The following is a 15198-nucleotide window of genomic DNA, read 5'->3' on the forward strand; positions in this document are numbered from 1 at the left end:
CTTTTTTCATTTCTCTCTCCAGTCACAAGGGCCATGATGCAAAGACTTGTCTGTTGACATGTTCATGTTCCTGGACAGCCTCTGCAAGGGCTAGTTGTCAATGACCCGTTAGATATAGGCCTGCACCAGATCCCTGAGGCAGTGCATGTGATGACAACTGGACAAATCTTAGACATGCATGAGCTGGGAGTGTTAGAAATCTAAGGTAAGCAGGATTCAGGGACAGTCTGAGTCAGGAAGAGAAACCTCAAAGAACACAAAAGGAAAATATCAGTATAATCAGGTTTGAACTTTAAATGAAAACCACTAAGACTGCTTCTTTGAGACACTATAAATGCAAAAAAAACCTCAAACCTAACTGTCCAGTTAAACATTGAATTTTCAATCGAAATAGGCGTTTCAGTTCAAAGCAACTTGAACATTGCTAGTCTCAGTGTGCGTTTCTTCCAGCTAAAGCATCGCTTCCTATATTTTCCATTTTGTTACTTTTTAAAAATTAGCCCAAAATGCTGTGCATCTGCACCAACCATTTTTTTAAAATATATTTTTATTGATTTTAGAGAAGAAGGGAGAGGGATAGAAACATCAATGATGAGAGAGAATCATTGATAGGCTGCCTCCTGCATGCCCCCTACTGGGGATCAAGCCCGCAACCCAGGCATGTGCCCCTGGCCAGAACCGAACCTGGGACCCTTCAGTCCACAGGCCGATGCTCTATCCAGTGAGCCAAACCGGCTAGGGCATGCATCAACCATTTTTAATTAAAATTTTAATGTAAAATAAAACATAGAGTCAAATTTAAGGTTGCAGTCATTAAAGAAATAATGCAAACATCTATTTTATATTTTCTCTATTAAACATTTCTCTGTTTAATAAAGTTTTTTTAGCATAGTAAATGTTTTTAATTTGTAGGAAGATTTTAATTTCAATCAGCATTGGAATAAATTTAAGTTGTTTTTATTTGTTTTAATAATCCAAACTTACCTCTAATTATAGATTGGTCATTTAGCATTTTTTTTAAAGTTCTCAGATTATAATATTTCATAAGTAAATATTGATGCCTGTCAGTTTTTTGCACAGATTGAAATTAGTTTTGCATCTTTAAAAGACAAAATGAACCATTTTGTACCCAACCCTTTCTACCTGTGTTATCTAACAGAGGAATCCTAATGGTAAGCCAGAGTCAAAATCTAAATAACAATCATAGTAACAGTTCAAACAGTATCTTAATCTTTTCTGGAAAATTCTTCTCACCCTGAGGGAAACAAACAGTTTAAAGTAGAGTAGAAGGAAAAAAGACAAAACACAATGGAAGAAATAATAGCATTTGTAATCTTAATTTACAATCTCATAGCATTGAATATCTCCTAGCAAAATGTTGGGCTGTTGTCATATAGATGTTGTTTTTTAGCCAAAACGTTTTATTGAGTGCCTGAACTAAATATATTTTCATGCTTTTGTTGTTGTTGTTCTTGGTATCTTAGGCTCCTTAAAAATGTATATTCAGCACAAAAATTTAAAAATAGTTTTTCTTAGACAGATTTATTTATAACTGCTTTTGTGGTTTTGAAGATAAACCCAGGGACACTCTAATAAAGGTTACTTACTGAGTAGTGATCATCCTATGTATTGGAAAGGAAATATGTTACAGAACAATGAAGTAGCAGCTAAATCAAATGGAGCTACAGATTGGCATATTGCTTGATTTATGTTTCCTTCATCTCATCTACATTGTAAACACCTAAGTAGCTATTTTTTCAGAATACTAAATCTCATGCATTGACCTACTATTCTGATCTATATCAGCTTCTTCTACAAGTGTTGAAAGTAAACAATATTGAGACATACTTGAAAAGTATATGTTGTAAATGGTACACACATTAAAAAAGAAAAGGCATTTTTTTCTGTTCATACATAATATGACTTAGATTGCAGGGCACCAAATTAACTTTTAAAAAGGAAGCTTTGACCATTAGCATACCATGTGACATTTAGCATGAACCATATGGTACAAAGAGAAAAGCTCAGTCTTTCTCTTCTAAAAAAAATCTCCTAATTTACTTGCTCTTTCTTTCTACTTCTTATTTACAAAAAATATATATACTAATGATAAGACACTGAATTCGTTTTTTCTCTTAAAGTCTAAGAATTGACCCCAAACCAAAAATTGTAATAATGTTCCTTTCTGTTCTGGAATAAAATGGGGGAAATGAGCATTCCATTGAGAACTCTTGTTAACATCTTTACACTGTGTACTTGACCATTCATTGTCCCCTGTTTTCAATCAGCAGAAATAGATGATTAAAATCTTCAACTCCACAGGTAAATTAAGCATTAATACTATTTTCTAAGGAAAAAAAGGAAACAGATAAAATTGCATGCATTTTCTTGCATATGTAATTTTGCATCAACAAGTGAACATTTCATTTGCAGCTGGCTAAACAGCAATAATGGACCAGTAAAATACCACATGTATCACCTTTGCTTAGTCTCTATAGTACAGGCACAGTTACATTAGCAACCAAAATGAATGCCTCTCAAAATCTGGCCAATGGAAATAATATGGATTACCTGGCACTTTTAATTGTTCTATGATCAAAAATAGGCCACAATGCAGAACTTAATTTCCAAGCAAATTCAATGCCAGTGATTTGTACTGATGTAGAATTTCTGATATATACCAGTTTTCAGACCCAAGGACATCAAAGACACCTCATCCTCAATGTCCCACAGAAATAAAAACTGATCCAGATACAGGTGACAATAAATTCAAACTTTGCGTGAAAACTTTTTGCTTTATAATGCTACTTACATTTCTAGATATGTTAATGTCTATTAAAACAACACATCACATAGCACCTTTCCTTCTATATCTTGAAAAACATACATAGGCGAGAATGGAAGGAAAAAAGAGGTTGTTAGAAAAGTCCACAATCTTTCAGATTCTCTTTGATTATTATATCTGTAACGGCATCAAACACGAACTTGACATTTTGGGTATCTGTCGCACAGGTCATGTGGGAATAAATTTCCTTATCTTCTTTTCTTAAATTCAGGTCTAGAAACTGGTTCTTGATGTAGTTCCCTGCATCTTCAAATGTATTTGGCCCTTTTAAAAAGGAAATTAAACATTAATTGCATAAGAAATAAAATTATAAATAATGTCAGTAAGTTTTAAGATTGTACTTTGTGTGCTTCTATTTAATGTACTCTGTACTAAAAAGTCAATATTGGCAATTCTCAACTATCTGGGATTTATGTAATGCCTACTTTGTGCTGGGAACTATACTTAACCACTGAGGACTTCAAGTAGCTAATATTTAACCTCTACATCAATAGAGGAGAAATACTAATATATTTACACAACCAAGTAAGTGAGTAATGAAGCCTATATATATATCAAAGTCTGTGTGTCTATATGTGCATTTAGTTTCATATGAACAAAATGAAGAAAAGAATAAAAGTTACAAAGTAAACTGCAGAATGAGGTGGTATTTGAGCTAGACCTTAAGGAATAGCTAGAAGAGAACAGAAAAATTATATGAGTGAAAAGCAAAAGTGAGGGTGAGAATGGCCTATACCACTAGACTTCAGGGTCGAGTTGAGAAGTTAATGTGCATTTTGGAGAATTGGGTTTGGTAAAAATGAAAGATTTTCATAGAGGGATTGTAGGAAGTCACGTAGAGTAGGTGGTATGGGCCAGATTATGAACTATGTTGCTAATTAAACAAAGCAGCTAAAATGAGAAATGTAAGATAGAGAACTATTCTTGACTGATGTTTTAGTAAAGTTAAATGCTGGGAGCCGGTCCATGCTTGCTGTTTCAAGGGACCTGGCATATATGGCATACTGTTCTTAATATGTTTGCTCACCTTCTTGGCACTATGTGTTTTAACCAAGGTCTCTGAGAAAGGTTGTTTCCCCAGGTAGGGATTTTCCCCTGAAGTTAGGGAGGGAATAAAACCCCTCAACTAAGTGCCAGGCGGGTAATTAATCACTTTAACTACGAACAATCATGCTTAAGCTACATAATCTTTACTCCCTGGAATGGAGATAAGAAACGCCCTAACCTTTGTAATAGAGATTGATAGGATTGAATCAACTGGTATAAATACAGATGTAACAAGACAGAAAGAGACAGAACTTAGAAGACAGAACTAAGAAGACAGAACCTACACAGAACCTAGAAACAGAAGAACTTCGCTAGAGAGAGTACATGGCAAAAGATCCTGGACTGAACCTGACTGCAGAAATTGGCAAGAGAACCTGACTAGAACCTGGTGACTGAACCTGGCTGGAGAACCTGGACAGAACCTGGCTGGAGATCCTAACCAGAACTTCGCTGGAGATTCTGACCAGAACTTGGCTAGAGAACCTCGCTATGATGATCATCTGAACGCCCTCTCCGTGTCATTCCTTCTTCGCTGACTCCGTCCACACCTTTGGGGACTCCTGGACCTGCTGGGGTTGGACCCCAGCAGTTAAATAAAGAGCCAATGAAGGCTGTGCTTAAAAGGAAGTTAGACTAGTAGCAGGACACACAATGGATCAATTGGGAAAGGCAGAAATAAAATAAGAAGGCTAACAAATACAGGACACCTAAAAATGACCTACTTGTGGCTTTAGCAGAATATACTGAGTGGGTACCTAACACAGGAGAGAATGGTAGCATAAAGATTTTCCAAGAAGGTAAGGTTTTATTTATTATTACCAGGAGAAAAATCCCACAAGGGATGATCTTTAAAACAATGTAACAGCTAAGATTCCAAAACACTGACAACACCAAATGCTGGCAAAGATGTGGAGCCATAGGAGCTCTTATTTATTGCCGATGGGGATGAAAAAATGATACAGCCACTTTTGAAGGCAATTTGTCAATTTCTTAAAAAGTTAAAGGTAGTCTTATCATATAATCCGGAAATTGTACTGCTAGGCATTTCCACAATAACTTATGTACACACAGAAACCTGCACATGGATGTTTATAGTAGCTTTATCCATAATTGCCCCAAACGGGAAGCAATCAAGATATCCTTCAATTGATGAAAGGATACAGAAAGTGGTTTGTTTAAAGAATGAAATATTATTCCACAGTAAAAAAAAAAATGGGCTATCAAACCATGAAAAGGTATGGAGGACATTTAAATGCATATTGCATTTAATATTGAAAAGTGAAAGGCATTAGAAAATGCCACATACTGTATACTTCCAGCTATATGACATTCTGGAAAGGGCAACACTATAGAAACTGTGAAAATAACAGGGGTTTCCAAGGGTTGGAGGGCGAGGAGAAGTATGAATGTGGAGCACAGGGATTTGTAAGGCAGTGAAAGTGTTCTGTATAACAGTAATGGTGGGCACATAACAGGCATTTGGTAAAACCCATAGACCTGTACAACACAAAGACTTAACGCTAATGCAAACTGCTGACTTTATTTATTTATTTACTTATTTATCCATTTATTTATTTATATATTTTATTGATTTTTTACAGAGAGGAAGGGAGAGGGACAGAGAGTTAGAGACATCGATGAGAGAGAAACATCAATCAGCTGCCTCCTGCACAACCCCCACTGGGGATGTGCCTGCAAACAAGGTACATGCCCTTGACTGGAGTCGAACCTGGGACCCTTCAGTCCAGAGGCCGACCCTCTATCCACTGAGCCAAACCTGTTAGGGCGAAACTGCTGACTTTAGTTAATAATATACCAATATCTGTTCATCAACTGTAAGAAGACTGCAGCAATGCAAGGTGTTAATAATAGGGGAAACTGTGGGAGCTGGCCAGCGAGAAGGAGTATATGGGAACTCTGTATTTTCTCTTCTAAACTAAAAACTGCTCTAAGAAGTAAACTCTAGTAGTTAAAAGAAAGCATTATTGTAAGCCTATATTTAATTTGTAATATTCAAGCCCTATCCTGTTTGGCTTAGTAGATAGAGCGTCGATCTGCGGACTGAAGGGTCCTGGGTTAGATTCTGGTCAAGGGCACATCCCCAGGTTGCAAGCTTGACCCCAGTGTGGGGCATGTAGAAGGCAGCCGATCAATGATGTTTCTAGCTCTCTCTCCCTCTCCCTTTCTCTCTGAAATCAATTCAAATAAAATAGAAATTTATAATATTCAATACAGAATCATGATATTTAACCATATGATAAATGTGTGAACATATAATTAATATTTATAAATGCAGAAGAAAGATATAAGCACTAACTATAGACTAGCACATATAGTTATTTTGACAGAATGCCATAGTCCTAGTAACATCTGGGTTACTCATGTATCAAGTGGTGAAATTGCTTGTATTTGTGTATAAATCATAAATATTTCCATCTTACCCAATTTTACTGACAACAGAGCATATCATGGCAAAAAAAAAAAGTTTCCAAAGGGAAAATAACCCTTCTAGAGAACCTGACATTTATAATTACTGATTAATAGGATCAGCACTAAAACTCTAGGTCCTAGATTCTAGGACAATTAGAAAAAGAAAGGGTGCCACTATTCTCAAATTCATTCATGCTATCCTTCAGGAAATTTAGTTCAGACTTTGAGGAGGCACTGAGATCTAATACAGCATCCCAAGGCTTCATTAGGAAATATATGAAAAATTCCAGTTTGAAATAAAATGTACATTCCCATTACAATGTGTAATGTTTGCAACATCATTTGATACATTACTGTGGAGCAGCAACACCGGTCTATCTAACCATCTCCTGTTTATTTATGAGAGCTTTGCTTTGATGCAGACAAAGTAGGGTGTTTTCTCTTATAAAATTCTTTCCAGTTTGGATCACACACATGACTCAAAATGTACTACAAGCCTCAACCTCATAAATATTGCATGTCAAGATCCACATAAGGAAATATGTATCTCTATAAATTTTTACTACTCTGTAGTTATATGAAAATTATCTTACCAGTGTACTCTGGAAAGCAGACACTAAGATGCACTTTGGTGACTTTTTCTTGAAAGAGATCTTTTTTATTGAGAAACAGGACAATGGAGGTGGTGGCAAAGTACTTGTGATTACAGATACTGTTGAACAGGTGAAGGCTTTCATGCATTCTGTTCTGTTTGGTTTAAAAGATGAGAATGTGTAGAATTATTACTTGCAAAATATTAATCTTGAACATGATAAACAAGGATCTAGAAAATAACACCTTTGGAAGGCCTTAATTGTGTTGGAAAATGTGGTAGTAATATTGCAAACTGAAAATGCTTGTTTTTCACCCTGGCCTTATGTTCCTTTTAGACTTACCGCTTCTTCATCTTCCACTAGGACCATGTCATAGGCACTGAGTGCTGCACAAAATATAATGCATGTAACTCCTTCGAAGCAGTGAATCCATTTCTTTCTCTCAGATCTCTGTCCACCAACATCGAACATTCTTAAAAAAAAAAATAGAATAACAAAACTTGCAAATAGCCTCCAAAATTCTCATTAAGATCAACTTTTAGAATTTTAAATGGATACTTTTATATCTCTAAAAGGTAGTCGTTTGATTTTTATTCATTATAAAATACATCTTCTTTGTCCAATTTTCAGCTCAAGGACTAACGAAGAAATTTCATCATTTTCTTTTTTTACTTCATGCAAACTATAGAAAATAAATCACACACTGACTTTGAGCATGTGGGAAATTTAAGGTAGCTTAGAGTTTTAGTAAGAAATTGATTAGCCTTAGGAGATTTTGATCAAAGTTTATATATAGTCTTAAATTAATAGAATCCACAAGAAGATTGGAAACTATCATAGTTCTGATAATATACTTCCTGGACTGTTTTCTTAGCTTTTCCTACATTCATTCATTCAAATGATTATTGAACTTGATCATGATTGGAAGAATTAATATTATTAAAATGCCCATGCTACAGATTCAATGCAATCCCTATCAAAACCCCAATGGTATTTATCAAAGAAATAGAACAAACAATCCTAAAATTTGTATAGAACCACAAAAGACCCAAATAGCCAAAGCAATCTAGAGGAAGAAGAACAAAGCTAGAGGCATCAAACTCCTTGATTCCAAACTATATTGCAAAGCTATATTAATTAAAACAGTATGATATTGGCATAAAAAGACACATAGACGCAATGAAACAGAATAGAAAGCCCAGAAATAAATTCATGCACTAGACATTGTGCTAGACCTACAGCCACAAAGATGAAAAAATATCCTCACTATCTTCAAAGCGCTCTCTGTGTGATAGAGAGAAAAACAAATACATTTTTATAATATTATCTAATAAAATTCTAATCTATAAGGTAGAGTGTGAGCCTAGAGAGAGATTTACTTCAGCCTGTGGGATCATGAAACTTACTCAGAGGAGGTGTTTGAATATTTGGTTCTCCTTCTGTTTTTCTATTTTGGCACAAGGCACCAATGTGGACATGGCAATTCAATACAGAAACTACATTTTTAATGCCCTACATCCCCTTACCATCCATTTAGAACACATCAAAAATGCAGTTTCTAATTCAACCACTTCTTTCCAACTCTTTTCCTCTTGGGTAAGCCACCAACATTTCTGACCAGGGTCATTGCCAGAGGTCTACTATTCAATGGCATCTTTTCCACCTTAGAATCAAACCCAAACTGGTTTAATGACCACTAAGGCCACAGCAGTTTTGGTTCTTGCTTACCTATCCAAGTTCATACCATGTTCCTCTTTTTAATACAACCCAATCACAAAGTTATTCTTTCAGTTCCTTTAATATAAACCTAAATTTTGCTATCTCAGGAGTTTTGTAGTCTGTCTCCTTTCCATGTGACATGATTCCCCTTTTCTTTATGTAACACTTCTTTCTCAGCAGGTCTCAGTGTTAATGTCTCCTCCACCAAGAAGGCTCTCTTCATCCCTCACTTACTTTTATCACACCACTCTCTTAATTTCCTTTATAGTAATTGTCACAATCAGTCATTAACTGGTTTGGTTATTTATATGTTTTACATATTTAGTATCTGTTATCTCCCTAATAGAATAGTGGCCTCATGAGGGCAGGGACCTTATCTATAGTAGTGATGGCTATATCCCCAGTGTCAGGCACTATCCCTGATGCACAATAGACATGCAATAAAAATGTGCTAAATAAATGAGTATATTCCATGTTAATGGCATGGAGGGGGTATTTTAATGTAAAGTGCATGTGTAAGGAATGAGAGAACATGGTGTGTTGTGGATATCATTAAGTTTAAGTCTACTTACTTTGAAACAGAGGTCCTCAAGTAGGACATATTATCTGATTGTCTCAAACCCTCATCGAGTGAATTGCAATTACCTTTGCTGTGGAGTCTGACCTTTTTCCTCTGGTCAGATGGTCTATGTGGTGCCAAACAGGTCACTGGGAAAGTTCTCCACCTTTCAGGTGTTTTGTTTCATTTTTCTAATGGAGATACTGTAGGCAGTCTGTGTTCTAGGTGTTTCACATATTCTCCATTTAATCATATATAAATACATGATGGATCATTTATTGGCAAAGAAATGTGATACTGTCATTGGACAAAAATGCATTAACTTGTGGATTAACTTGGTGATTTGAGGATGGAGTATACATCACCAGGTTTAAACTTACGGTGGGCTTTGTCAAACTAAATCCACCCCTTGTATTCCCACCCACTCGATTTTAACATGTAAGAACCTCCATAATTCTTGTTTCATTTTTGCTCTAATCCTCTCATCAGAGTTTGCTTCCACGGTGGGTATCCTATAAAGGAGAACTAACTAATCACAGAGCCAGGACAAAAGTCACTGGATGAATGGGATATTTGTTCTGAGCGCCAAATATTCAAATTTCACAGTAAGAATGATGGAACCAATTTCCAAGATATCTTGATTAAGTTTTCCCTGTTAAACAGGGTTTGGATTAGTCCTATTAGCATTTGTTTGGGGCATCTTTTATCTTCTTTTATGGACAATGACCCTATCTTCATCTATTCTGATTGATACTTTCTTTATTTAATCACATTTATATTTTCAATCAGATATATTCAAATTTTGCAAATCTGAGACAATTCTTTTTTTTAAAAAAAAAAAAATATTTTATTGATTTTTTACAGAGAGGAAGGGAGAGAGACAGAGAGCTAGAAACATCGATGAGAGAGAAACATCGATCAGCTGCCTTCTGCACACCCCCTACTGGGGATGTGCCCACAACCGAGGTACATGCCCTTGACCAGAATCGAACCTGGGACCCTTCAGTCCGCAGGCCGACGTTCTATCCACTGAGCCAAACCGGTTTCGGCTGAGAATATTCTTAATGTGACTTTAGATAACTGCTCAGATTCCCTGCATGGTAACCAAATATTTTATCTACGAGAGGATAATCTTGTTTCTCTCATGTTGATATATTTTTGATTTAAAAATAATTTACAGAGAGTCCCTAGTAATGAAAACATTATAGAACTGAAATGTTCATTAGCAAATCAGACCAATAGCTGGAGTTTTGCTTTTTATAGAGATTTTTCAGGATAAAATGTTAGTTCTAAGAAAACTTGCATTATATTTTTCTGCTGTTGTCATAATTTAGTTTTCATACATCACTTTTCACTTTAGTGTTTTCTCTAAATTTTAATTTGAGGCTTATTTTAGAGCTATAAAGCATAACATCCTATGGATACAATTTGAAGATTCCCAAAGTAGAGCATTTATTTATTATACATTTCACTGAAGCAGTGATTTTCTATATGTGTGTGTGTTTATATTCCATCATGACCATTCTGTGAAAAACGAAGATAAACACAAAGAACACATATACTTGCTGATGAACATTTGGTTTGTGCCAATCTATACGGGCTATTAATCTGGAGAACGGACATGTGATACAGCTTGAATACCCTTAATTCCCTAAACAGTTAAGGTTACCAGAGTGCCATAACAGAGATTGGAACTTGCAGTTCTCATTTTGGGTAAAGGATTTTGTTCTTGTTTTTGGTAATATATATTTTCTTATTAAGTAAGGTACTTAAGCTAGAATTCTTTTTTTAAAAAAACTTTTTAAATGCCTGAAATGTACAATGTGGCTGTAAATTGACTGGTCAGGCTTTTAGCTCATAGCAGAACATCAATAATTTGTTAAATTGCCCAGAGCATTAATATAGGGCAAGTCATCAAAGTTTTATAGCTTTATATTAAGCAGTTGACTAAACATTTGAGTTTATAGTCTATTATAAATTTTTGAGTTTTATGGGCTTATGGTAAACAATTGGCTAAATATTTACCACACAAGATTATTCATACTTCATATCAGAATAGATTATTATTAATCTGCCCTTTACAGTGCTTGCAAAACCATTATATGACGTAGGATAGCTAAAAATAAATAATGCTACTGCAGCTAATTTATTTGTTAAATGTTTTTGCTCATCCTATAAGCATGTGATTCTCTTAGAAAAATTATAATTACTGACATCTACATATTTGACCACACAAAAAAAATAGATCTAATCTGAGTAGGAATTTATTTAAATTATTTACTTAAAGTATTATTTTAAATTATTAGATTATGAGATTTATTCAAGATACTTGGTTTTAACACAATTGACATAACCTCTTAAGATAGCTACATGACAGGGTCAACAGGTGGATCTGTGTCATCTCTACAGAGCCATAGCAAAATGGCCTAATCAAGTCTTTGTCTTGTGCCCTGTTCTAAAAATCAGGGTAGACACTTGCAGACATAAAGTATATGCACAGAGGTCATTCTAAAATCCTTAATTATTTGAGGTTAAAAAAAAAACAGAACCAAAAGGACTTACAACTATGAGGGAGCCAGGGTCTCTAAACTCCCATAATTGTTAGTATCATTATATACTTTTTGCTAAGTCTGTGTGCATGTTTGGAACTTAAAATGCCCACTATGTAATTCTCTAATTATTGAATAGTATAATTTATAAATTCATTGAAATAATTCTATCACTAGAATAAATTACACATTATGTTCTATAACTTATTATTTTGGTAATATTAACCATAAACATAACTTAATCAAATAGATAGTATACATGAGTTATTGCTCTATGAGACCTAATAGAGAATAACGAAGCTAAATTGAAATATAGCTGCTGGGTAGACACCAGACTCACTCCTGAGCTAAGATGAATCTACCTCCCAGAAATTAACACAGTGCGCATGACTCAACTTCAAATTCAGGACAATTATAATTTATTTTATATGATATCCATTCGAATGTTGAAAATAATTATATTAAATTTAAAATATCTCAAGCTTTATGTTGTAATATTTTCTGACCTCTTTTCATTGACTTCTCTTTAGTTTTATGTTCTGTCAATTGTTTTTTAATCATGGAAAGTGACTTCTCTATAATTATTTAATAAATTCTAATAAATCTGTAAGTTCTTTGTCCTGAGGAATTATTTTACAAAAATAAGAGGTCTCGCATTTGCATTGCATTTTCCATTTACACAGTATTTTAACACCTGTAAAGGTAATTAATTTTATCAGTTTGACAGTTGGCGTTCTGGTTTGATAAGAACTCTAAGGTAATTTCCACTAAATTAGGTGATACATTAAAATGATACAGTACATTGGCAGAGATAATTTTTCATTTTGAAGTTCCTGTTTAAAATTCCTGAATACTCTAATTTAATATGTAAATTAAGTATTTGGTTTTTAAATAGTGATATGATAATTTATGGTATGTGAATACAAATCAATGCTAATGCACTATATTTAAATACCTGGGCGCTTTCTGAAATAAATTGGAATGTACATTGTTTTTATATTTCCTGTTTGAAATACTACAAAATTTTAGACTACAAATGCCTGTATGCTTTTAGATAATCTTATTCAGCACTTCAAAAAAAGGAAAAAAGGTGACTTAACTGTGAGAATTTATTAAAGGATTAATATTGCTCTGACTCAACTTAAAAACATATTTAATTGATTTTAAAGAATTCTCTAAATCCCAGCTGGTGTGGCTCAGTGGTTGAGCGTCAACCTATGAACCAGGAGGTAACAGAATCGGTCAAGGCACATGCCCAGGTTGCAGGCTCAATCCCCAGTGGGAGTTGTGCAGGAGACAGCCAATTCTCTCTTATCATTGAGGTTTCTACCTTTCTCTCCCTCTCCTTTCTTCTCTGAAATCAATAAAAATATATTTTAAAAAAGATTTCTATAAAAAGTATAACTGTGTTCTTTAATATTTTTATAGTAAAATTTAAATATTTTGTAGAGAAATTTCCTGCATTCTCTTCCTCATAGAAGATGCCTTTAATAACTTACCCTCTTGAGTCAGTGAGAAAGAAAAACCTATTAAGAAAAGAGCTGAAAAGTGGGTTTAGTGGGTGGCAAAGAGGTAGTAGTTGCGTAGTGTAGAAATTCCTATCCTATATAATAAAAGCCTAATATGCAAAAAAAGAAATGGAAACTAAAACTAGGTGAAAGATTTCCTCAAGATCATATATAGAAGTACTAGAAATGTGATTAGCATGCACACATTTCTAATTTCAAAGACTGCACTGCTTACACTGCATGTCACTGATGGGCTATGGATAAATTGGAATGGAAACTATTCTTTTTCTATAATGCATCTGGCATGTGCTTCTTCTAGTCTTGTTGGTCATTCCTAAGTCCCTTCAGAGAGAAGAGGGGAAGGGGAATAAAGTCAAATGACAGCCTGTTGGGGGGATGTCTCTGAGCTGGCAGCCCCGATGGGACTCGACAAGCCTGTGCTCCTAAAACCAGGGCATATGATGGCCAATGAGCTCACTAAACCTCAGAAGTCATGTTCATTTCCTGGAACACCTATTTCACTCAGAACTAAATATAAATATTCATAAATTTATAAAGCAAATATTCTGAGTAGTATACATTTGCATTTTAAAAATAACACAGTGTTTTAAATGTATTTTTTCTCACAATAGACCTCTCCAGGAAATGAACATGACCTCTGAGGTTTAGTGAGCTCATTGGCCATCATGTGCCCTGGTTTTAGGAGCACAGGCTTGTCGAGTCCCATCGGGGCTGCCAGCTCAGAGATATCCCCCCAACAGGCTGTCATTTGACTTTATTCCCCTTCCCCTCTTCTCTCTGAAGGGACTTATGAATGACCAACAAGACTAGAAGAAGCACATGCCAGATGCATTATAGAAAAAGAATAGTTTCCATTCCAATTTATCCATAGCCCATCAGTGACATGCAGTGTAAGAAGTGCAGTTTTTGAAATTAGAAATGTGTGCATGCTAATCACATTTCTAGTACTCCTATATATGATCTTGGGGAAATCTTTCACCTAGTTTTAGCTTCCATTTATATATATATATATATATATATATATATATATATATATAGAGAGAGAGAGAGAGAGAGAGAGAGAGAGAGAGAGAGAGAGAGAGAGAGAAAGAGAAAGCGAGAGAGAGAGATTTCAGAGAGGAAGGGAGAGAGAGAGAGAGAGATATATAAACATCAATGATGAGAGAGAATCATTGATCGGCTGTCTCCTGCTTGCCCCCTACTGGGTTATCAAGCCTGCAACCGGGGCATGTATCCTGACTGGGAATCAAACTGTGACCTCCTGGTTCATAGGTCAATGCTCAACCACTGAGTCACGCAGGCTGGGCTTACTAGTAGCTTCCATTTCTTGGTGTAAAGATAATGTACATAGAGTGTTTGAACTAGTACTTGCATTCATCTAGCAGGAACTGACTGTGTGCTCACTCTGTGCTAGCCATGCTGATAATCACGGAAGATAGAGCTGTAAACAGACACGGCCCTTGGCCTCCTAGAGCTCAGAGTGTATGAGACAGAAACAGAAACAGAAAGAGTGAACTGATAAAGAAACAATTTCATATATTGGTTTTTCAAAAGAAAAAAAAATGTAGTTCAATATATCAATGATAGGACGGCGGCTCACATTGGTGTAGCTATTAAGTGCTGTTTCTTTGCAATTCTTCCCAACTGTACATGAGTGACAACATGTTGGTCAGTTGAAATTGGATGTTGTCAGGTTATTTACACCAAGGAAATAATAAAGGGCCACAGATAAGCCTTCCGCATCTCCCTGCCCCCGAGAGCTTGTTCTTATACATTTACCAGCACACTGCTGAGGGTAGTAGTGACAGGGCTATGCAAGGATGATTAATAGATAGGATGGTCAAGGCTCGCTGAGGAGATAGCATTTGATTCGAGGACTTAAGAAGGAGCCAGTCCTTGCTGACATCCAAGGTCAGAACATTTTAGG

At 35.3% G+C, this 15198-nt stretch overlaps 1 protein-coding gene across 1 annotated transcript in view; it reads right to left on the minus strand.

The window, feature by feature from the left end:
- Nucleotides 1-737: 737 nt before the first annotated feature.
- GNAT3 (G protein subunit alpha transducin 3) overlaps nucleotides 738-15198 on the minus strand; it is a 49984-nt gene continuing 35523 nt past the window's right edge. The window contains exons 6-8 of the mRNA XM_036326982.1: nucleotides 7258-7387; nucleotides 6916-7069; nucleotides 738-3109 (exon numbers count right to left, since the gene is read on the minus strand). Of these exons, the coding sequence (XP_036182875.1) occupies nucleotides 2919-3109; nucleotides 6916-7069; nucleotides 7258-7387 (475 nt within the window). The 3' untranslated portion in view covers nucleotides 738-2918. The remainder of the gene's footprint in view (nucleotides 3110-6915; nucleotides 7070-7257; nucleotides 7388-15198) is intronic.

The sequence above is a fragment of the Myotis myotis genome, unplaced genomic scaffold (genome assembly GCF_014108235.1).
Source record: "Myotis myotis isolate mMyoMyo1 unplaced genomic scaffold, mMyoMyo1.p scaffold_m19_p_11, whole genome shotgun sequence".
Taxonomy (NCBI): domain Eukaryota; kingdom Metazoa; phylum Chordata; class Mammalia; order Chiroptera; family Vespertilionidae; genus Myotis; species Myotis myotis.